The 24,672-nt window shown below is 35.7% G+C and overlaps 1 protein-coding gene across 4 annotated transcripts; it reads left to right on the top strand.

Moving 5' to 3' along the window:
* Window positions 1-539: 539 nt before the first annotated feature.
* On the top strand, window positions 540-20,867 carry GZF1 (GDNF inducible zinc finger protein 1). Of its 4 annotated transcripts, none has more exons than XM_074209324.1 (6): window positions 540-616; window positions 3,253-4,622; window positions 6,457-6,551; window positions 14,158-14,325; window positions 16,358-16,515; window positions 18,711-20,867. In XM_074209324.1, the coding sequence occupies exons 2-6, from the start codon at window positions 3,274-3,276 to the stop codon at window positions 19,062-19,064; spliced, it is 2,124 nt and encodes a 707-aa protein (XP_074065425.1). In that variant the 5' UTR covers window positions 540-616; window positions 3,253-3,273; the 3' UTR covers window positions 19,065-20,867. The 4 variants fall into 4 exon arrangements, with proteins under 4 accessions (XP_074065425.1, XP_074065424.1, XP_074065423.1 ...); XM_074209323.1 differs by lacking the exon at window positions 540-616 and adding an exon at window positions 1,336-1,399; XM_074209322.1 differs by lacking the exon at window positions 540-616 and adding an exon at window positions 1,352-1,435.
* The last annotated feature ends 3,805 nt before the right edge of the window (window positions 20,868-24,672 follow it).

Raw genomic sequence — 24,672 nt, 5'->3', positions numbered from 1 at the left:
TTGATCATATTTAAAGACTGTTCTTTTATTTTTATAAAATCATTCTGCTCTGACTACCTGTTTTAAAACTTTTAGAATGACCCTTCTCTATTTTACTGAATAAGATATTTTTCTTTAAAGCTACAATCCAGTAGTATTCTTTATGCATAATAAGAAGTCTACCTTTAGGACAGTATGACAGTAGCAAATGCCTCCATTTTCTAGCTAGGTGATAAAACATTTCTTGAAATGTACTGCACTACCACTAGAGGCAAAGGATCAGACAAATGACAGTTTACTGCTTTTGTCCAGAGGAAAAACTTTAATCAAAATGAGTTTCATCCTTTTATACAAGTAAAACTTATTCACTGCATAAAAAAGTAACTTTTCTAAGCTATAATTAGTGTTCACTATGGGAATCAAGTGTTTAAAACAAATAAAACATCTAGGTAAGATGCAAAGCCATTGATAGTTTGTTGTTCGGTCATTTCAGTCATATCCCACTCTTCTGACCTCATTTGGGATTTTCTTAACAAAATGATTTACCATTTCCTTCTCATTTTTTACAGATGAGGAAACTGAGACAAGCAGGGTTAAGTGACTTACCCAGGAACACACAGCTAATATCTGAGGCCAGGTTTGAAGTCTATATCTATTATTACTGCCCCATCTAGCTGCTGCTCCTAATGACACAAACGGGGGACAAATTTATATACATTTTTTTAGATTGAAAAAAGTTTTGCCTGAAATATCACTACCTTAAATACTAAGGTACATGCCATTAGCACTGAAATAGCCAGGCATGTGGTTATGGGGAAGCAGGATGGATTAGGCCTCCTTCAGACTAGTGTGGATTCACGATCTCGGCCTGCCAACCATTTTGTCCTTGGTATTCCAAGAAGGAACCGCTCGGTGCAGACAATTTCCCCTCACGTCAGCCGGGTTCTGCCCCCGTGGCCCTGAGGCTTTTTGCTTAAAGGCCCCTTAAGGTCTTCCGGCATTTTCTGTTTTCACTGATCTTTCACGGATTTGCGTGTCCTTGTATCTAAACGCTTTGAGGCCCCGGCGGGGCAGGACTGGGCGCGCCGTGCGGAGAGGCAGGCCAGCCTGCAGGCCAGGCCCGGCGAGGCCCGCCGGACGCTGCCGCCGTGGAGGCTCGGAAGGAGGCCCGGCCCGCGCGCCCGCCCCAGGCTCCGGGGATGGAGCGGTGGGCCCGAGGGAACGGGAGCCCCGGCACCTGCGTCCGCCTGGCGGGAGGGGGCGCCCCCGGGCCGCTGCATCGGCTCGCGCCGGGCCCACGGAGCCGCCGCCGAGGGAGCGGCTCCGGCGAGCTCTCATGACGCACTCGCGAAGCGCCCGTCACGTGACCCCAGCGTGGTCGCGTCACGTGACCCAAGATGGCGTTCCCGGAGTCACTCTGGTAGTTACCGTGGGCGGGCGCCATAGAAAAGGAACTGTGTAAGCGCGTCCCCCAACCCCCTCCTCGGAGAGGGGAGTGGGGCGAGGGAAGAGGCCGGGGCAACGGTCGGGGAGGGCCGGGCGCGTGCCGCGGAGCGGGGGGAGGGGGCACCCCGGCGGCCAATGAGCTGCGAGCGCCAGGGGGCCGAGCTGCCGGGCGGCCGCCTCCGCCTCCTTCCCCTCGGCCTGCTCCCCGCGTCCCTGCTCCCCGGACCCTGTCCAGGCGGACGTGCGGCGCCGGGTGAGTGAGCCCCGGCCCGGGCCCGGCCTCGGCCTCTAGGGCAGCTGGCAGCCCCGCGGCCCCCGCGGCCCGCCTGGGTGGTGGGGACGCCCCCGCGGGCCCGGGCTCGGGCGTCGGGGGGCGGGCGAGGGCCCCGGAAGGACGCGCGGCCCCGCGTGGGGGGCGCAGGAGGGGGTTGGGGCAGTGCCCCGGGGCCCCTGCCGGGCTTCGTGCAGCCCGGGGTCTGAGCCCGGCAGCAGGTGCAGAGCCTGGGCAAACAAGCTGAGGAAATCTGGGGCCCTTCTTTCACCGGGTTCCCCAGCCGAGGGGACTTGAGCAGATCGGGAAGCCAGGAGGCAGGTTCCTTCGGGATGGATGCAGGCTGCTTTTCGAGGTTCTTCTAGCAGCCAACCGGCCAGCCAAGCCTTACCTAGGACTTTTTCTTGCCATTTGTTTTCCTGTTAGGGCCGCCCGGTTTCCAGGCTTCACATCCACAAATAACATTAATCTGAATATCTGCTCATGTGTAAGGTTTTAACAACGCTGGGTAAGATGAGGACCTCGCACTCCAGGAGCTTACAGCCTTCCTGGGGAAATGAAACACAAATATGTCTGTGGGCGTTTGTAAAGACACAAGTAACAAAGTCTCAGGCTAAACGAGCGTGTATGACGATCAGAATACGGCATTTAAGGTGTGAGATTGGAATTAGAATTGAGGGACTAATACCCCAGAAGTCTGGGAAAGAGTTGCATGAGCATTCTAGTAAGAGCAGAGAGGAATGTTGTGGAATGTTGTAGAAACACAACCACCTTGGGGGAAGTAGGGAGTGTCTCTTAGAGAACTAAGATAAATGTTGACCTATGATTTCCGAAGTACTGAGTTATGGAGGAACAGGAGTGCCTGGTTAAGGATTTTCATTGTATGCATTAGTGTTAGGAAACCAATGAAAGTTGTTTTAGGAAGATTAATCTGACATTGTTTGAAAAAGACTCGGGAGACAGAGTAGTGGAGGGTTGATGATGAAAGCCTGCAATTGAGTTGAGGCTAACTAGGAAAAATGATTTCTTGAATAATCTGAAGGTGGAAATTAGTTTGGAGAGAAAGATTGTATTTTCTTCAGGGTATTGGAAGTAGAAGTACCTAGCAAGCAAAGAGAAATATATAACTGGAATTCAAGTTTGGTGTGGGTGGTAGAGATGTACCAAAAGCATTATTAAGCACTTATTGTCAAACAGGGATGCTTAGTCCTACAAGAAGTTTGCCTTAAAGTAGGGAAAGACAAGGATAAAGCTGGAGCCCACTTATCAAGGCCCAATATAATTCCAGGGGTGGAGATGAAGTTTTCATGGAGTTGAATCTCACAGTAGTCATTCTACTTAGTCAATAATTAAAATACTTTAGAGCTCTCAGAGAGAATAGAAAGAATAAAGGGAGCTAGTGACCTGACTTTGAATTATGCCTACATTTAAGGGAGCAGCAGGAAGAAGAACCCTTGAACTTATATCCTCTAACTTTTTTATTTAAATTTATTTACTTTGTTAATATTTTAATGTTATAATGGATTCTATTAACTATTTTTTTTTTCCTTTTAAAGCTGTTTTCAGAAAAAAGAAAGATGGAAAGTGGTGCAGTTTTGCTACAGTCCAAATCATCTCCAATTAATCTTTTGAATGAAATGCATCAGTTACGTCTCCTTGGTCACTTATGTGATGTTACTGTCAGTGTGGAATATCAAGGTGTACGAGAAGAATTTGTGGCTCATAAAGCTGTACTGGCAGCCACAAGCAAGTTTTTTAAGGAGATGTTTCTTAATGAGACGACGATGGATGGAACAAGGACAAATGTATATTTAAATGAAGTACAGGTTGTTGACTTTGCTTCTTTTCTTGAGTTTGTCTACACTGCAAAGGTTCAGGTAGAAGAAGACCGTGTGCAGAGAATGTTGGAAATGGCTGAAAAACTAAAGTGTTTAGACTTATCTGAAACTTGTTTTCAGTTAAAGAAACAGATGTTAGAATCAGTACTTTTAGAGCTTCAGAACTTTTCAGAGTCTCAGGAGCCAGGAGAGAATAATAATTCTCAAACTAATGATGTTCTACTTGATTCTAAGGCAAGTATAGTAGTAGAAGTCCCTACTATTGATAGCCTTTCTGATTCTTCAGATTACCACGTAGAAAGAAATAGCAATGGTTTAATACCACAGACACCACTGAGAAAGTCAAAGGATAAAGTAGATAAGAAAAAAGAAATTATGAAACCTCCTTATCCTAAAATTAGAAGAGCTAGTGGAAGGCTGGCTGGCAGGAAGGTATTTGTAGAAATCCCTAAGAAGAAGTACACAAGGAGACTCAGAGAACAGCAGAAAAATGTTGCAGATGATGTTGGGGAGAACAAATCTCCAGAAGACCAAAGCATACTTGATGTGGAAATGTTAATAGAGCCAGTGACAAAAAATGTGGAGCCAAAGAATGAGGAATGTGAAGCCAGCTTTGAGTTAGAGGAAGCTTTGAAAAAAGCTGAGGAAGAGGATGATAAGAAAAAGAGCAACTTTAAGTGCACCACCTGTGAAAAGGAGTTTCTCTATGAGAAGAGTTTCCTGAAACATATCAAACATAACCATGGCATTGCTGCTGAAATAATTTATCGCTGTGATACATGCAGCCAGACATTTGCAAACCGATGTAATTTGAAGAGCCATCAGCGCCATGTACATAGCAGTGAACGCCACTTCCCCTGTGAACTCTGTGGGAAAAAATTCAAAAGGAAGAAAGATGTTAAAAGGCATATTCTTCAAGTTCATGAAGGTGGTGGGGAACGCCATCAGTGCCAGCAATGTGGCAAGGGCTTGAGCTCCAAAACAGCTCTGAGGCTTCATGAACGAACTCATACAGGGGATAAGCCATATGGGTGCACTGAGTGTGAAGCCAAGTTTTCCCAACCTTCTGCACTGAAAACACACATGAGGTATGAATAGACTTCATTGTACTTTTGGAAAGGTTAAGGGGTGGGTACTCGGACAACAAACACTTCTTGACTTCAGAAGGAAGCAACTTTTATAAATTGCAGTATTTTTTATTTCCAGGTTTTATGCTTGAAGAAAGCAAGACCGAATTATGACTTTGGCCAATTTTAACCTATTTGAATTCAAGTCCTAATAATGACTGAAAGAATGATTAATTTATGGTTTCTGGATTTGAGAGTCTGTGGGAGGACTACCTTTTTTCAACCTAGGGATTGCCAGAAGTAACTATCATTTCCACAGGTTTAATGTAAAGCAGAATTTCTTAACCTCAGATCTATGATTTTTTTAAAAAATATTTTGATAAAAATTTCAATGCAATTGATCTCCTTAGTTATTTTGTATATTTTGTTTTTTAAAAATATTATTCTGAGAAAGGTTCCATTGCCTTAACCAAACTGCCAAAGTATTCATGACACAAATAAAACTAAGAACATCTGATCTAATTGGTTACATTTATACTATCTTCTCCCATCCCAACTGGAAAACTTAATCAGTATTTTCAGGAGAGGGCACTTGTCCATAACCCTGCATTGCATAAAAAAAAAAAAATCTCTAGTGGTTTAAAGGGCTGATCTCTCTCTCTTTGTTGAACCTTAATTCTTCTATAATAATTAAATGGAATCAAGGTTTAGAGACAGCATTAGGCTTCTCAACCTTTAGGACACCAAGGTACCTAGGAGTTGGGATACCGAACAGTTTGAGTACACTTTTGCATTAATTCCTCCTTTGAATTTTAAAATACTATTAGTTCAAAGCTTGGCACTTAAAAAGGGTTAATAAACATTTGATGATCGCTTAATTATGTATTATCTATAACTGAGGGAGAATGAGATAGATTTTTGTTTATTTTTTGACTATCATCTAGTTGACCTTGCATTAAAGAATCTTAATAAATTTCTATGACAGTCTCTAAGCATTTTTTAAAAAATGATCTGGAGTCTTTTCTAATTTCTCATCCAAAAGTAAAATCAGTGACAAACAAAACCTTATAATTTCTCTGGTCTCTGTGTCTACTGCTGAAGCAGAAAGAACAGACTTTTAAAGAAGGTAGGCTGGGCAATATTATTTTTCTCAGCCTTTTCGGGATAGAGATGGTGGCAGGAGGTAAAAGTATGATAGTCTGAGTCTTAATGCAGACATCTTTATTTGCTTTCTAGTATTGGGTTCATATATCCTTTCGAGGACATTTTCCCAGTTTTGATTGGTGCTATAACATAAAAATGACATAATTTTCCATCATAAATTTCTTATATTGCAAAGTACATTGACAGTTTATCAAAAAATGGTTCCTTAGAAAATGAGATATACTGTCCTAATATTTTTTTTAGAATTAGAAAACTGGCAATTAAAAAATGGTTCCTTAGAAATTTATGGTTGGTTTTGCTATTTGGGGATTTTTAATGAATATAATTTGAGTTAGTGGTGATTATTTTGCACTTTATGAAAGTTTATTAAAACTTTGTTAAACTAGAAATATATGAAGATCTTTTAATATGAATCTGTAGATATAAATAAAAATTCATAGAGCAGTGTTCATACAATTATATCAGATAATCATTTTAGTATCTGAGGTTTTGTAGCATCTGAAAATTTAGTATCTGAAGATGATACCTCCATTTACTTGACCTTTTCATTGTCTGTTAAAAGATGGTTTTGAATTAAATTAATTTATTTCAAAAATATTGGAATGGGGGCACTGTAGTTGGAAAAAGACAAATAGGCATGAACTTTGAAGTAAAAAGCATTCTGAATTATGCTGGAATGTTGTAATTTCAGAATTCATACTGGTGAAAAACCTTTTGTCTGTGATGAATGTGGTGCAAGATTCACTCAAAACCACATGCTGATATATCATAAAAGGTGTCATACAGGTAAGTGCTGTCATCAAAGTCGCAGAATCACTTTGTAAAGGAATTTAGAAATGTGTATACATACACTCCTTAGTTTTACAGATGTCCAAATAGGGCAAAAAGAATTAAATGAATTGCCTAAAATTAGACAGATTAGCATCAAGATTCAAACCCAGATCTTCTGATTTCAAGTATTCTTTTTTTTATGCTATAGGCATCTCCACTTACTTAGGAGTTTACATCTTGATTATTTAAACTATAGTTGCAATTAATTTGGAACCTTTTCTAAAAAGGCAATTTGAAGTATACAAAATAGAGAATTTAATTAAAATGTTAAATGTCTCTAGGAATGGTCTATAATATTGCGCATTTCCTTGCTTATAAAATCACCTAAGTCTGATATAAAACCAAGTAAAATGAAATATAAAAAAGCTGAGATTTCTATTTAGTTTGTTTTTTTAAATAAAGGAACTCGATTATATAATTTCACAGCAAGATTCTCTAAAGTGTCAAAAATTCAGTTAGACATGGCTTATTAGGGGTAGGGATAAAGGACATGAGAGGAAAAAGTAGGTGGATAAGATCGTTTTGTTAAGAAAACGAAATGCCAAGTGTACGTGTTCCTATTTACTTTTTATTTAATGACAATTATAACTTAAAAAGCAATATTCATTTATAGACATGTTAGTTTGGTTACTGTTTTGGAATTTCATTTGTTTTATGAAATCTCAAATCTGACTTTATTTGAGTTGAAGGATGAACTTTTAGTTCTAAGTTTTCATATATAAATATATAAATATATATATATATATATATATATATCTTGCCTTACTTTTGAATATATGAATTTATTTAATAAATTCAATGTTTGACTACATTTCCTTCTAACTTTCTGTTCCCAATGAATTCCCAGATGTTTTAGGCATTCTAAAGTTATTTGTGATGAAATTTTTCTATCTCATCCAGCTAGGTTTTGTTGGTAAAATACAGAAATGCAGATGCTTATGTTTTAAAAATGTTTCTTTCCTCTTTTTTTCCTTTACTCTTGTTCCCTCTGACCCCACCCCCAAAATTTCCACTTTTTTTCTTTCCCTTCTTTCCTCTCAAGATTTTTCATTAACATATAAACCTATATATGTGTATATGTGTGTGTGTGTATGTGTGTGTGTGTGTGTGTATCTTCAACATAAACTAAAAATAATGTACATAATTATATAACAGTAAATAGAATAATAGCTAGCATTTTATAGTGCATGGAGATTTGCAGAGTGCTTTACACCTATTAAGTCATTTTATCCTCAGTCAAATGGAAGATCAGTGCTAATTAATAGAGCCTTCTTTTTACAGATGAGCAAACAGCTTAAGTGAATTGTTCATTCACCAATAGTAAGTTTCTGAAAAAGAATTTGAACTCAGGTCTTTCTTACTCTATGCTATCTATTGTACAGCCTAGCTCCTATGCTCATAATAATGTGTTGGACTGGTATTTTTGATTGATTTTTGAAGATTTCTCAGAATATGGTGTCTTTGACATTGCTACTGCTAATTCTTTTTTAATCACTTTTTTCCCCCTCAATCTGCTTCTGTTTTGTCCCTCCAATAAGAAAAAGGGGAGGTACCCTCAGTAGATACTTGCAAAACAAATCTCTATATTTTCCATGTCTGAAAAATTTATGTTTCTTTTTTGTTATTTTTAAATTCATAACTTTTCTGGCAGAAGAATGGTGTGTTTCTTTATTCTTTTGAATTTGTGATTTATCATTGTATTAATCAAGAGTTCTTTTAAAAAGTCTTCTATACTCGATTCTTTCTATAATGTTTTGTATAAATCACATTCTGCTTATTTTCTCTATATCAGTATTTAGAATTATTCCTGGTTTCCTCTTAAAACTTGACATTTCATCCTTTCGGCACAGTGATATTTCATTTTATTCATATACTCCAAATAATTTTAACCATTCTCAAATTTAATTTTCAATTTTTGTTAACAAAAAGCTCCTTTTTTTGTACAAGTAGATCTTTTTCTTTCTTTGATTTCTATGGAATATAGGCCTTGTAGTGCTATTTCTGAGTCTGATGGTGTTTTCATAATATAGTACATATATGATCATAGTTCCAAGTTAGTTTCTAGAAGGGCTTACCATTTCACAGCTCCACCAACATTGCCCCTCCCATGTTTTTCATTTTCCTCTTTTGTCATCTTTGCCAGTCCACTTAGGTTTATGGTGGAACCTTAAAGTTGCCTTAATTTGCATTTCTATAATCAATAGTGATTTGGAGTACTTTTTCAGGGCCTTGTTGATAGCTTGAATTTCTTCAAAAACTGCTTTTTTGACTAATGTCCTTTGGGAAATGGCTCTTGGGGTCTTATATTTGAACTTGTTCCTTGTATATGTTGAATATTTGACTTTTATCAGTTAAACTTATTGCAAGTAATTTTTCCTAGTTAACTGTTTGCCTTCTAATTTTAGTTATATTGATTTTGTTTGTGAAAAAAATTTGTTTTATATAATTGAAATTGTCTATTTTATGTGATCCTCTTGCTTGGTTAGTCATTTTTTTCTTCTAGTTTAAACTAATTTGGAGGGAAGCTAAACTCCTATGATCCATAGATCTGAAAGATAGCTTCTTTCTTGCTCCTAATTTGCTATTATAACTTTTTTATATATTCACTTGTAATTTATTTTTGGATCTAGTATGAGATGTTGGTCTAAGCCTGATTTTTGCCAGATTCTGCTGTCAAGTGTTAGCAGATACTAATCTGCTAATTAATAATGGTTATAATTAAGGATCCAGACAGGAGATACAACTGTATTTTTTTATATGCATAGAATAAAGAACAAACCTGAGTTGGTGAAAAATTAATAAAATTGGTTATAGATGTGGCAACATCATGGGGGTGAGGACATGATTTGATTAAGCAGAGTGGGCTAGCAACCCCACCCTATTTCTGCCTTAGATTGATTTATGGGCCTCACCTACATCTTGAGACAATTACTAGTACATGAAGGATAGCAAATTCCCCTGGGAGATAGAACCTTCCTTAATTTTACAAGGTTAGGCAAGGATAGACAACATATTTTAGTGCTAATGTCAGGCCCTAAAGATAATGCCAGAGGTCTTTGTAATTTCCTAGAAACTGAAGGTTTTCCCCATTAATAATAAGTTTAAACTAATTTGTAGGGAAGCTAAATTCCTCTGATTATGAAAGTTCATGTTTGAGGCCATTTTCATGGTTCAGGATAGTGAACTAGACTCTGCACCCTCAAAGTAACAGAATTAATTAGAACAGTGATTAGGAGAACTGAATTTCTAAACTTAACTCACTACAGGCCAGCTAAATTTGTGAACTAAGTTCAGAGACAAAAGACCCAATGAGTTGGGCAATTACAGGCAAAATCAATTAGCTATAAATAGATCAATAAAGCGATAGGAATACATTTAATTTCTTAGGTCATTTTCTTTTCTGTCATCTTTGCCAGATTGATCAGTGTGAAATGAAACATTAGGATTGTTTTAATTTTCCTACTGAGCATGTTTTCCAGTGAGACTGTTAATTTTTTTTTGTATGTCTTCCTTTGAAAATTCCTTGTATTCCTTTGATGATTTTATCATTTGGAGAATAGCTTTGGTTTTCATAAATTTGTATCAGTTCCTTAGATATTTTGGATATGATACCTTTAACCAAAGATATTAGCTAAAAAGATATTTTCCCATTTATTATTCTCGTGTAATTTCATGTAATAAAATTAATTTTATATAATCTAAAATGCCCAATTTTTCTTCTGTGATTCTGTTTATCACTTGTTTGGTCATCAATTTTTCTTCTGTTCATAATTGTAGAAAGCATTTTCTTCCTTGTTCCTTTAATTTGCTTAAGATATCATTTATGACTAAGTTTATAGATATGTTTAAAGCTTATTTTGATTTAAGGTGTGAATAAGATGTTCTATGCCTAATTTCTATCAAATTGCTTTCTAGGTTTCTCATAGATTTTTGTCAAATAGTGAGTCTTTTGGTTTATCAAATATAGGATTGCAATTTTTTGTTTGCTTCTATATATTGTATGTTGAATTTTGTTCTCTGGAGAGACATTTCTATTTAACCTCTACCAAATGCTTTTGATGATTACTGCTTTTAGTATAATTTGAGATCTTGTTCTTCAAGGTTCCCTTCCTTCCTACTTTTTAAAAAAAATTCTCTTTGATCTTTTTGATTTCTTCAGATGAATTTTGTTATTTTTTTCTAAGTTTGACAATCCTCTGGTGGTTTGATTGGCTTAGCAAATGAGTAATTTTAACGGTATTTATTTCTAGTATTATTATTATTAATTATCATTGTTACGTTACCATGACCTAACCACTATTAATTAACAATACATCTCCAAGTATTTTGTTCTGTCTTCATTTGTATACAATGGGTGGTTTGTAGGTGCATTTATGAATACAGAAGAATATGTCTCAGTAAATAAACTTCCAAATAGTTTATATATTCTGAAGTTATTTGGGATGGGATTTTTCTGTCTTTTTTTTTCCAGCTAGATTTTGATAGTAGTCTACAGAAATTCGGGGGTGGGGTGGATTTATTTTACATCTTCCCGTTTTGTTGAAATAATTATTTGTTCCATTTTTTTAATTTACAACTTTTGTGACTTCTTGAGATAAAATATAGAACACCATCTGCAAAAAGTAATGAGGTATTTTCCCCTATACTTAATGTCTTGTTACTTTACTAGAACTTTATGAAGTTTTGGTGATCATAATGGATGAAAGAATAAACAGTCATGTACCAGAATGCCCTAAGAAGAAAATAAATATTTTAACATGACGTTTAGGTGAAATAATACTGAGTTTTCATGACTACCTAGTCCAGGGTGACTAAGCTTTATCTTGGACATTTTTCTACCTTTTTTTAATAAAAGAATTGTTGTTCACATATACTTTGCAAAAATCTTTCTCTTCTCAAATCAGTTTTTATGTTTCTGAGAAAGATTCATAATAATCCAGCAACTCCTTATATCAGAAGTTTGTAATTCTTTTTAAATTTAATTTTTTTTTGGTATATTTTAATGATCTTCCTCCCTCCCCACTCCATACTATAAAAAAAAAACACCATTTGGGGTGTGTGTGTGTGTGTGTGTGTGTGTGTGTGTGTGTGTGTATGTGTGTCTGATCTTCCTTTATGGGTTTTTTGGTAATTGAATGACTAGTTGTGCATTTCCTTCCATAATATTTTTCTTACTGTTTATACTCTTTTTTTCCCTTGTCAGACATCTAATTTACTTCTGATCACTGTTTCCCTAATCTCCTCTTCCTTTCTATTGTTCATTTGCATGCTTTTCTAAGAATCCCTCCTTTTCCTATTCCCTTGCCTTACTGTTTCTCTATAAATTAAGAATACCATTTTGGATGTATATTTTATTCCCTCTTAAATCCAGTTCTAATGAGAATAAGGTTCTAGCACTACCAACTCTCCATCCTTCTTGCTTTCTACTGTAATAGTTCTTCCATTGTTCCATTTTGCCTCTTCCACCCAAAGATATTTTTTTAGGATCATTCCATCAGTCAACTCAATTCTAAGCTCGCTCGCGCACGCTCTCTCTCTCTCTCTCTCTCTCTCTCTCTCTCTCTCTCTCTCTCTCTCTCTCTCTCTCTCCACTTTCAAACTACCCTAGTAATAGTAAAAGTTACAAATAATGTTTTGCCTATAAGAAGTAAATAATATGACCCGGGGTAAAATTTGTAGTCTTACTTTTTGTTTCTCCTGATTCTTGTAGGTTGTTTTCTGTTCAGTTCTGGTCTTTTTCTCACAAATATCTGAGACTTTTAATTCATTAAATATCCATTCTCCCCCCCCCCCCCCCCCAATGATTTAGTGCTGAGCTATTGGTTGCAAACCCAGCTCCTTTGCTCTTTGGAATATTATATTCCATATCCTTCAGTATTTTCATGTAAAAGCTGCTAAATCTTGTGTTTATCTTGACTCTAGCTTCATAGTTTTCAGTTGTTCCTTTCTAGTTGCTTAAAGTGTTTTCTCTTTGACCTCTGAGCTTTGAAATGAAGTTTTAATATTCCTGTGACTTTTTTTTCTTCTAAGTGGTGACCAGTAGATTTTTTTCAATTTCTATTTTACCCCTAGTTCTAAAACTTCAAGGTAATTTTCCTTAATAATTTTTTGAAATATAGTGTCTAGATTTTTTTAATCTTAACTTTCAAGTAGCCCAACACTTCTTATATTGACTCTCCTTCATCTGCTTTCCAGTTGTTTTTCTAATAAATCTTCATATTCTCTTCTATATTTTCATTCTTTTGATTTTGATTCATTGTTTCTTAGCAACTTATGAAATAACTAGCTTGCCCTTGCCCAAATCTCAAGTTTTAAGGAGTTATTTTCTTTGGCAAGCTTTTGGATCTCTTTTTCCAATTGATTGACTTAATTTTCTTCGTTTACTCTCTTCTCAACCTCCCTTGATTTTAAAAGTCCTTTTCATGCTCTTCCAAGAATGCTTTTGGGGTTTGGGACCATTTTACATTTTTCTTTGTAGCTGACTTCACCATTTTCTTTAGTTTAAACCCTGATCATTATTATCACCATAGTAATTTGCTTGAGTAGTTTATTTCTTGGCTGTTCACTTTATGTTGGAATGAGGTTTTCCTCCCAAGGTATTGGGGGGGGGTAATATTTAAGGCTTCAGGTTTTTCATGGTGTTTTCTGAACTCTCTCTGGGACTTTTTCCTCAGGTACTCCTCCTTAGCTATGATCAAGACCCCCAGCAACAATGTCACTCCAATGTCCTTACTTTCTATGGTCCCTCCAGGGACTACAAGCTTCATTTCACTTCTCTGCCCTGGAAATAGGTACGCTGGTATCTTCAGAGTGACCATAGACATCAGTGCCTTCACCCATGTATTCTCACACCTCGCTTACGCCATAGCCTCAGACCATGTCTGATCCACACATACCTGGGCCTCAAGGCCAGTCCCCACCCCCATAAACCATCAGATGCCCCACCTGTTGTTTATTGGGTTATCTGCCCAGAAGTATCTACTTCAATCAGGTGGTCTGATCTTTCATAACTTCATCCCAAGTTGGCTTAGGCTGGAATTCTGCTTTAGCTCAACTTTTAATGGCTTCTGCCACACTGCTCTAAGGTTGGCTTTGAGGCATTATTTTAAACTATTTGTACGGGAATTTCCTGCCTTATTCTGCCATCTTCCCAGAATCTTATAATTCTGATTGTCTAGACAGTACAAATACTCTAGTGCAGGAGGAAGTCTAAGAACTTTTTTTGGATACTTGATAATTGAATTTTAGTATAATTAGTTTCCTTTGTTGATATAATTCATTTAAAAACATTTGAAGAACCCATAAGTCTTCAAACTGCTAATGGAGTGCATAACACAAAAAAAGGTTAAGAGCTCTTGCTTGTAGACTCTTGATTAAGTTTGGGTAACTGGTCTTCTCAAGTATCAGTTCTGTTGCTTATAGTTGGTGTTATTGAATGGCATAGGATATTATAAATGATGACTTCCAATATATTTATATAATGATATTGAGACCATTTGTTTCTATCTTTGCTTTATGTATATTAAAAGTTTTTTGTTTAAATCTCTTATTTTTCATTTAGGGGAAAGACCTTTTATGTGTGAAACATGTGGCAAAAGTTTTGCTTCTAAGGAGTATTTGAAACATCATAATCGGATTCACACAGGATCTAAACCTTTTAAATGTGAAGTTTGCTTCAGGACATTTGCACAGAGGAATTCACTTTACCAGCATATTAAAGTCCATACAGGTATGACTTGAACAATGTAGAAAAGGGAATTGTTTTGCAAGAAGAGTGTCTTCACTTTTTTTTTCTTTTGGTATCTCAGAACACTTTCCCCACAGAAAGCAATGTTCTTAGCTGTAGAATGATTTTCAGTCTAACCACCAATGTACTTGTACCAGAAGCATAGTACTTATACAACACACACACACACACACACACACACACAGAGGTCATGAGGGTAGAGGAATATTTTTAGAACTTGGAGCTGCATACATTCCTTTCTCTATAAGTAGTATTCTTTTTCCTTTATCCCTTCTTATATTCTGGAACTAGTCCCAGGTTCTGTCTAAAATTGTGGAAGGTTAGGGAATGATAAGTCTTCAAAGCTTCTTGGGTTTCCTTTTGCTCCACTGGTGCTACTCCTCTTGCACTGGTTTCTTTTGACACTGTCTCCAGAGCATAAATGATCACCTGTTTAACCTTGTCAGAGTTGGAAAATGGTCTCTCTTGAGTTTTATTGCACCATCAAAGGTTTTGATCCTTTACTATTGCAAAATCAATTTGATTTACAATAAAATTATTATAAAATAAATGATGAAGATTAGACTTTTCTAGGGATGGTGGTGGGATGCTAGAATCTAAATGACATCATTATTTGAAAAAAAAGAAAGGAGGAGGTGAGTTCCTGTGACAAGCCAGGCTTGTCAGTTATATTAATTGTTATAAATCAAGTTTATATGAGTTCTCAGCTAATGGAATGGCCTGTCCAGTTTGTAACCTGAACAAAAAGCTGTACTATTTCAGTGGGAATATTGATTATGGTTTTGGTCTAGACAAATGATTTCATCAGTTTAAAGGATTCCCAGTGTGAAAGCTCCCTCCACATTTTACAGATCAGCAAGTTCATTAGAAATTGAAAGTCTTTGAGTGTAGCTCAAGGGCACTGAGAGGCTGTGAATCTGGTCAGACTTACATACCAGTGTGCCTCAGCGACAGGGCTTTATGTCTTCCTCACTCCAATGCCTTTCTCTTCCTGGGGGTAAAGGGTATTGAAATGCCATTTTTACATTTTATGTTTCCTGACTTCTGATGTGGGAGGAATTGGAAAGAGGAATTAGTCAAAGTTGTAATTAATTTAACCTGGAGACAGGATGTGAGATTTTATACTCTTAATGTGTCTGAGGTTTTTCATCCAGGGTCAGAATATGTGGGATTTTTTTGAGTAGGCATGGACAAGAAAATACTAAAGCACTATAGTTATGACTGTATCCATCTCTCTCTATCATCTGTCTACCTATTCTTCTGTCCGTCCGCCTGTCTAGGGTTTGGACTTGCAGCACCTTGATGAGTAACTTCCTTTACCAGGACTGGTTGTACAAAGTCTCTGAAAGGGTTAGTGATTTCCTCAGTCACACAGCCAGTATACTGATGAGAAGGATGGGGTTTACCTTTAAAATTAGTAACTGGGTTCCTTTTGTTAGATATATGAGCATCCATGGTCTAGTGAAGAGCTGTCCTTGGAACCTCTAAGGCTTGGTTCCGCTGCATCACACTTCAAATGTGGGATTGATTGAGCTAATGTTAGTTGCAGGAGTGCTGCCGCTGGCACTTGTAGCCTTTGTTCAAAATGGTTGGTATAATTTTATTTAGAAATTTAATTGGAATTGATGAAAATCTTATCTTTATTAGGTGCCACTTTTGTCCTTTCATTCTGTTCATTGTTTTTACGTTGGCTATAGGTTTAGAAGATACTTCTTTTCTGGAAATTGAGTGCAGACTTCTCCTTTCTCCTCTCTCCCTGACTTTGAGCTGAACTGCAGGCTTTCTGAGGTCTAGCCCCAAATAACAACTTTCTGTCTAAGCTTATTGAGACCCCAGAAGTGGGACTTTTGTGACTGAGGAGGACATCACAGAGGGGTTGCTTTCATTTGCCCTTTTTCCTAAGTTTCCTAGAGAACATCAAGAGTTAGAAAATAGACCTTGAGGAGTGTGTTTGTATATTGTATCTATATTTGACAGTAGAGACTGCACCAGTAAACTATATTTCTTTTTCCAGGTGAACGTCCATATTGTTGTGATCAATGTGGTAAACAGTTTACACAACTTAATGCCTTGCAGCGACATCATCGAATCCATACTGGAGAGAAGCCATTCATGTGCAATGCCTGTGGACGAACATTCACAGACAAGTCCACTCTTCGGCGACACACTTCAGTAAGGAGGAATATATGATTTCTATGTTTCCTTTCACCTGCTCCCTTCCCATCAGTTCAGTGCCCAGAGCATTATAGTTAAAATTAAAATCAAAAAATTTTGTAAAAATTCTTTTACTACCAGTCAGTTTTTTTCCAGTTCTCTTATTTTTTTTTAAAGAGACAGATAATAGTGATGTGATAAATTGCAAAATCTAGAATTGGTTCAGTATAAGCTGCACCCCTGTAATGAAATATCTTTGAAAGGGAAAAAAAATATACTTTGAAATAATTACATAAAAGCACCACATTAAATATTGGTCTGTTTGAGCTCTTATTTTGCCAAAAATAATAAATGAGCTCTTATACTGAAAAATGGGGAAATTTAGAATAGTGAATATCAGAAACTTTGAGTGTGAAAGTATAAGAAATACTTATAATTCTGAAACATGTAAAACAAAAACAACTTACTGACTTTAAGAAAACAATCTTTAAGTTTCATGGAATATATAACTATTAAATTCCTCTTGTTCCCTCTGTTAGCAACTTCCAGAAAATGGTGGTTTTTGAGATTTCCTAAATTCTTTCACTTTGAACTTCATTTTGATCAATGTTCTACCTTGGGAACATTGTGTTCAGATTAAGTGTAACAATTTTTTATCAAGTCAAGGGGATGTTAATGTCATGAGCTTTGGGGAAGGAATATCTTGCCAGTTCTCCCTCACTGGTGGCCCCACATGTCATTGCAATGAAATTAAAAAATGGTACTTTCTTTTCTCCTCTCTACCATCTTTTCTTTATCCCATACTATCCTTTCATTCTGTTAATCTATTTTCACTATATTGTTTTGGCTGTAAGTTTTTAAGTTATTTTTGCTCTGGGAATTTAAGTGCAAACTTTTCCTTTCAGTTCTCCTCCCTTACCTTGAACTGTAGTGCAAACTTATTAAGTCCTACCTTGAACTAACAACTTTCTGACCAAGATTACTTGGACCCCAGAATTTTTGAGGTGGTGAATACAAATAGGTCATTCTTACTTGTTCTTTCTCCTCATATCACCTCTGCCTCTCTGTCACCTCTTTGCGTTTTGTATGACATTGAATTACATTTCCCTAGTTATATACCTTCTAGCAGCAGCGTCAGGAATTACAGAAAAAGGAATTAGTTTCTTTGAATAGGAGTATTCCAGGTCTCCTCCCATCATCCATCCCTAATTTTTTTCTTTTAATTTTCAGGATCATAAGGGAAAGAGATGTTGTAGTACTTGCAATAAGATTCCTATTTAGGGGCTCCTATCAGAAATGTAGTTCATCACTGGGTGTGTGCAAACTGGATTTATCTGCCTTTTCTGTTTTGCATCACAAGCAATAGGATCATCCAACTTAAGTTCCTCTAGCATATATATGTTCGAGATTGTCAGGACAAAAAAGACTGATGCTGCTAGTGCTTAAAAATAAAGCTCAAGTAACATCTAACAGCTCCTTACAAGCTATATTCAAGATTTTTATGAGCTAAAATTTGCAGAGGGGGAGAGGGATGGCAGATTACCTGTATTTGAACCAATAGAGTAGTAGTAGTAGTATTAAGCAAAGCATAATATATGATTAGTGACTTTTTTAAATTAAATTTTGTTTTCCAGAAACAAGCATTTTTTCTTTCCCTCTCACATCCTACTTAAGAAAAATCTTTATAACAAATATCCATAGTCAAGCAAAAACAAATTCTCACATTAGCCATGTCCAAAAGTATGTCTCATTCTGAACATTAGTCCCTCACCTCTAAAAGGAGGTAGACATACTTAAAAGCTTTTTAATAAAGTTGGTAATAATGTTAATAGGTTGATATATTTATGTTCATGCTTAGGTTCTTGGCTTATATTTTAGGGCTATTTGCTCTTTCTCCCCCCCCCTTTTCTTTTTGGATAGATGAGTTTGGATATTTGGTTTCACCTCAGTTCCCATTTGACCTGGAGCAACTCGTTTAGATTTGCCCAAGCAAGTTAGCTATTTTCTTTCCAAGAATTCCTATTTACTTTCCAGTTATACTAGTACTAGGTCCTGTTTTATAGAGATAAAATTAAAGAGTTCAGAACCCCAATTTAAGCAGGAGACACACAACTAGTTTGAAAGGATGGGTGCTTAAAGAAATCAAATTCAAGAAATTTTATTTGTTCTATTTATTCCTTTAATTACTTAATGATATTTGTGTTTCTTTGTAGATACATGATAAGAACACACCGTGGAAATCTTTCCTTGTTATTGTAGAAGGTTCACCCAAGAATGAAGACAGCCATAAAACTGAACAAATGGATGAGGACTATCCATCACCCAAAATATCTGAAAAGTTGCTCTCATTTGCAGAAAATAGCCACTTTCAAAACTTGACTTCTGTCCAAGGAGCTCTGACTGCTTTACATGAAAACAGTCCTACTACAGATATGGACTGTAAATCAGATGATCCTGTTGTCCCCCAGGAAGCCCTCATAGCTACCACATTAAGTGATCTTACAGTACTTCATACACAGACAGATTCAATTCAACCATCACTTCATACTTTATCAAATATAGAATGATTGCTTCAAGTTGTTTGCTGAGAAAATTCAACATAAGAAAGACTGAATACACATTGCCTGTGCCCAGAACCATGCCAATAACATACTTAAAATTTTCAGCGGGCAAAGAAAGAAAATATGGGCTTTTATGAATGATATCCCCAGATTTTCCTGAAATCCCTGGTACTTGCACATCTTTATCAAAACATTTTAAAAAATTTTACTTTCCAGACCATGATCTGCATGATCTCAGTTATACTTTCAACAACAGTTTTGATTCTACTATGTTTGAGTAGATCTATTGTACTTATAAAGCTTGATTATTCTTATTTTTAAACAAAATTCAGATAAATTCTTTTGAACCTAGTTTTTACATTGATTACAATTCAGTTTCTTAATTTCCTGTGAAATTTTCTCATTGTCTCAGAATGTTCTCATTGTCTCAATCCACCTAACCTTCTGGATGAATTCTTGTGATAAATTAGAATGTTTTTCCAGTTGAGTTGATTCCTTGATGAAATAATGTTGGGACCATATTTTGCCAAGTATCTTCCCTGATAAATCAAGCCAAGTAATTGAAGCTTTGGGATCATTGTAATTCAACCCTTTTTCATATTGAAAAAGTGTATTGTTGAGCTCATTTTTAATAGCACTTAGGTACAAAAATGGACCAATTAAGTTTTAATCATAAATTCATTGGCTCTATAAGTAAGACTACAAATACCTTAGTCATTTCTGAAATTCCAAGTGTAATTGTTACCAAAGAGTCCAGCAATAGTGCAATTTTTTTTTGTCAGAAGGAGCTGAAAAATTATGTGCAAGAACTTGAGAATTTGTTGAGGACTTAGTAGTTTTATTCCTCTAGCAAAATGTAGTGATTGTGGGAATACTTAAAGAGTTCATTGTGGTGGCTTTGGCTTTAAACGTACACAGACATCATCATCATTAGGTATAATTAGCTTGACTTCCCTATTTAAGATCAGAATGTTTTATGACACTATAGAACCCAAATGTTTACCTGAGGTGTTTCAAATGACCATGACTCAAATGTTTAGTACTAGGTGTAATAAATGATTTCAGTAGGTATTTAAAACTCTTCAGTATAATCTTCTCATTTCACTTCCAAGATGTTTTAGTTTTTTCCTTGAGTTTTTTTTTTTGTGCTTGTTGCTGGTGCTCCTTTAAATAACAAAACAAAGATGTACTTTGCCAAGTTTGAGCTCTACAGTACTAATACAAGTCTTCCAGTTTTTTAATTTGCTATATTTTGGTGAAGTACTTTGGTTCAAATATGGTCCTTGGTGTAAATCCATATATGTTGATGTTAGGCATATAGAACCATTAAATATTTTAGCTCATAACTTGTTTTTCCTTTAAGTTTTATTTTGTTAAATTTTCTAAGAACAAAAATTGTGATAGTTTTTTTTTTTCATGAAACCAGTGGCAAGTATTTAACCATTAGGTTTCTCTGGAGAAAGTCTGTTTTATTCATTTTGCCAGTAATATTACCATTTCCTATACTAGCATTGCACATTTAACCTATTTTTAGTAAAATATTCAGAGTGACTTAAAAAGTTTCACCACCATAACTACAATTTTTGAAACTGCATTCTGTATCTATATCCAGAGCAAAAAATTGCAGGCTGTTTTCCTCCCTCTAGTAGGGTTTGTTTTGTTTGTTTTTTAATTTCTTGGAGAAAGGGAAAAAAAACCTTCACATTCGGAAGGAATTTGGATACTAGATTTTTATTTAATGGTAGTTTGGTGGTCTTAAATTTTTGTAACTTTTCAAGGAATAATAAAATTTTACCTGTTTGATCTTTTGATGAATGGATGATTCCTTTCGGTTCACTGTGTTATAGCTATATAAGTTCTTTATATCCAGTATTTAATTATATCTAGACTCAGACAATACCTGAATAGTTATTGTGACTAAAGCACAATCAACTATCTGATTGGTAATCAACTTTTAAAATCTAGAGTCTATAAGCTATTTTATGGTATACTGTTGAAATTAAAATACTTTTAAAATAAATTAAAATGTTAAAATAGTTTTTTAATAACTAGATTCCTTAATTGTAAATTTCTAACTTCAATACTGAATCCGTTTTTATAGATACAACAAATTTTTTTGAAACTCATGTAGAAATAATTTGTACATCTTAATTGTGTTTGTTATGTTAAAGTTAAATATACTGCAATGTCTTAAATGCAACATTAAAGTTAGAACATTTTATCATGATAGTATTGAGTCCTATAGAAATCTTGCTGGTAATAACCATTATAAGCATGGAGTTGCCAAGTTTGTAGGATGACCTTTGTTCCATTAGTAACAATATTTTTATCTGAAGAAGGTTGTGGGAATTGTATATAAAAAGCAGGAAGAGTGCTGTATCTACTCGTTATAATTGAACAAATTGTAATTACAGGACTTTACTTCCACACTGGAGATATAGTTAAGAAAATTGAGGAAGCTTTAGTGTCCTATGAGCATCTCAAACTCATCATTTCCAAAAATAGATGTCAATACCTTTCCTCACCTAATGTTATTACCCCTTCCCAATTTTCATCAGGGCACCATCCTCCATCTTCCATTTGCCCAAGTTCAAAACTGGTATAATCATTGGGTGTGATTAGGAAAAAAATAGTTGACTGCTTTCAACTTTAACATCTTGCATTAGAACCCTTTTTGTTTGTATTACCTTTACTCATCTGGACTATTATAATAATTACAATTTTTATTTCTCATTCTAGCCTTTCTACTTAATTCTAATATTTCCCTTCATGAATCCATTTTATCACAACAGCCAAAATCTTAAAAGGGAAAAAAAAATTTCAGTGGCTTAGTGCCTTCCTTTTAGATAGGCTCTCTAGTGATAGTAGATGCTTAACAAGTATTTACTAATTTGTTGTGTACCACTGAATACTTGAAATGTTTCCAAAATAGCTGTATGTGTTGATTTTAAAAGGTTTAGATTGTCAATGTTAGGAAAGAAAGCTTAAGGGCTAAATTCGTTTTAATACCTTTAAAAATAACAGGATCCTCAATTGCCAGTCAGTCCACAGATATGGGTATGTTAACTTTAAGAAGTCCTTTGAGACTCTGATACAACTCTCACGGAAAACCAGGGACATTGAGGCCAGGTATGAGAAGATAGGCCAGTAAAGGCATTGTAACCATATTTAAGTATTTGAATAGGCTATCACTGAATGATTAGATTTCTGAAGAATTGTAACTATCCAAAAGGAATTCTAAGCTGCCCTGAGAGAGGTAGGCCCTCATTAGTTTTCCAAGCAAATGTTGGATCTGCTGCCTATTTAGGGATGGATTAGACCAAATGACCAGAGGTAGTTTCTAATTGGGAGTTCAAATTTCAATAGTCTTTGTGACCCTGTGCCCTGCACAACTCTCCTATTTACTCAATTTCCTCATCTGTAAAATGAACTAGAAATGGCCAATCAAGTATCTTTGCCAAGAAAACCCCAAATGGACCACAAAGAATTAGACACAACTACCAAATCTTCACAACTGAAATGTGAAAATGTCCAGGGGCTTTTTCAAGTCACCAGAATTCCTATTATTACCTTTATACCAAACTCACATCGGAAAAGGGGAAGAAGGGAACAGACTGTTACTAAGGGCGTATCAGGCCAGACACTATGCTAGACTTCTTTACAAATACCTCAACCGATCCTTACAACCAGCCTGGGAAATAGCGACTGCTATAATTGAAATTGAGGGGGCAGAGGTGAAGGGCCTTGCCCAGGGTCACACAACTAATATGTACTAGAGGCCAGATTTGTACAAAGTCCCATGGATTGACTAAAAGCATGTTGCTATATTCATTTTAATACTGTTTTATTGCATTTTGGCTGAATTAACACTAGAATAGATATATCAGTTGATGCAACTTTTTTGAACACTTGAAAACAACTTCGGTAATTCATACTTGATGGATACTTTTCTCTATTTGTTAACAACATTCCTTAGTATTCAAGACTCCAAATAAAAGGTGCTTCTACTTATGAGGGCCAGATGTATCAAATTGTGCCTATGCTTAAAAGTTTGATACCTTTGTTGTAAAAAAGAACCGATCCTACATTTATTTTTATTGGGTCATGTCTTTGCTTAATTAGTCATTTCTGTCTGGAGTCTCAAAAGACTTCATCAAAAGTTTATAGAACTTTGTGAAAAATGTACTTACAGAGTAAAATAAAATTTTATTTTTGTGTGAAATTTCCACCATTTTACTTATTTCTATTTTTATGATTTTTTCAAATTTTCATAATTTATACTTTGGTTGTCATATAGCTTTGCTTACATCCTTACTGATAAAATATCCAAGATTAGTCTCTGAACCGATTTTAGATCTAAAAAGTATCCCAGTTAGTGAATTCAGATGTAGTAATTGTTACAATGGCAATGTGTAAGGCAGAGAAAGTATACATCAAATTCCAGCAATAATAAAGTCCATCAGTGAAGTTATTTTTTTAAAGGACTGATTTGGTAGTGTGCAATTTGGCTCCCTAGATCCAAATTCAAAGCAAAAGAGATAAAGACAATGTCTGAAAAGTAAAGGTGGTACTAGGAAAGGGCTGCAGCTTCTCAAGCAGTGCAAGAATATTTCCAACAGCTAAAATTCCAACCCTGTGTCTACAACCTATATCATCTGTACCAATAGGTCATTATAGATCCTTGGTGGAATGGGTACGAAGGAAATGAAAATTTGTTTTCAAATTTGATAACTTGGACGCCTAAATAAAAAAAAAAAAATTTTGGTCAACATCTGTCCATAGTACTTGTTTATAACCCTCCTGTGATAGTGAAAAGGGGACATTGTGGGACATTGGATAAGTGATTAAGTATTGCTAACAGTTTCTCATTTGTAAAATGATATTTGCACTGTACCTCAGTTTTATGGAGAAAGTGCTTTTGTAAGCCCTGAAGTCCTGTGAAAACATTATAAAACATAAAGCACCAGACAAATGAACTGGTTCACACAAATATTACTTACCTGATTCAAATTGAAATCATTTGCTCAGAATTTGATAATTTAAGGGTTATTTTTTAAAATAATGTTCATAATATAAGTATAAAGCAACAGAGTTGACTATAAAAGTGAAACTTGGATATAGCACTTCTTTTTAAAGGGAATGAAAATGATTGATGCTCCCAGGCTAAGGGAGCAATATGATAGTAAACTGCAACTAATCTAGAAATTAAAAGGCTGCATATTTGAGTTCATATTATAGAAGACAAAACAGTTATCCCAAAATGATCTATGAAGGTTTCACATCTCAAATATGAAAAGTTAGGAATGATAAATTGGGGGAAAAAGAACTCCCATACTTTATAAAAATTTTTTTAAATGTTTTGTTTCTTGTAATTTCCTAAGCAGAATTTTTTTTTAGAATTCTAGAAATGTATCAGTAGAAGCCCTCAGATAACCAATTAAAATTAAGTGACAGCACTTAAGTTTGAAAGCTCAGTAACCTAACTACCTAAAAAGAGATCATCATCATGCACCTTAACTTACATTTTCAGGTTTTCAACTTAATGGGTATATTATGTGTGGTAAGGAAAGCTACCTCTCTTGTAAATCAATAGTAGGAGTAATTACTCATAATA

The sequence above is a fragment of the Macrotis lagotis genome, chromosome 1, assembly GCF_037893015.1.
Source record: "Macrotis lagotis isolate mMagLag1 chromosome 1, bilby.v1.9.chrom.fasta, whole genome shotgun sequence".
NCBI lineage: Eukaryota > Metazoa > Chordata > Mammalia > Peramelemorphia > Peramelidae > Macrotis > Macrotis lagotis.
The sequence above is the reverse complement of the archived record's forward strand: the minus strand, read 5'-3'. Positions and strand labels throughout refer to the sequence as shown.

Excerpts from the sequence above, each read along its gene's own strand:
- GZF1 (XM_074209324.1), top strand. The coding sequence starts at position 3,274 with ATGGAAAGTGGTGCAGTTTTGCTACAGTCCAAATCATCTCCAATTAAT. Across the intron at positions 4,623-6,456 it reads GCACTGAAAACACACATGAG|AATTCATACTGGTGAAAAAC; the intron begins GTATGAATAGAC and ends TTGTAATTTCAG. Across the intron at positions 16,516-18,710 it reads CTCTTCGGCGACACACTTCA|ATACATGATAAGAACACACC; the intron begins GTAAGGAGGAAT and ends GTTTCTTTGTAG.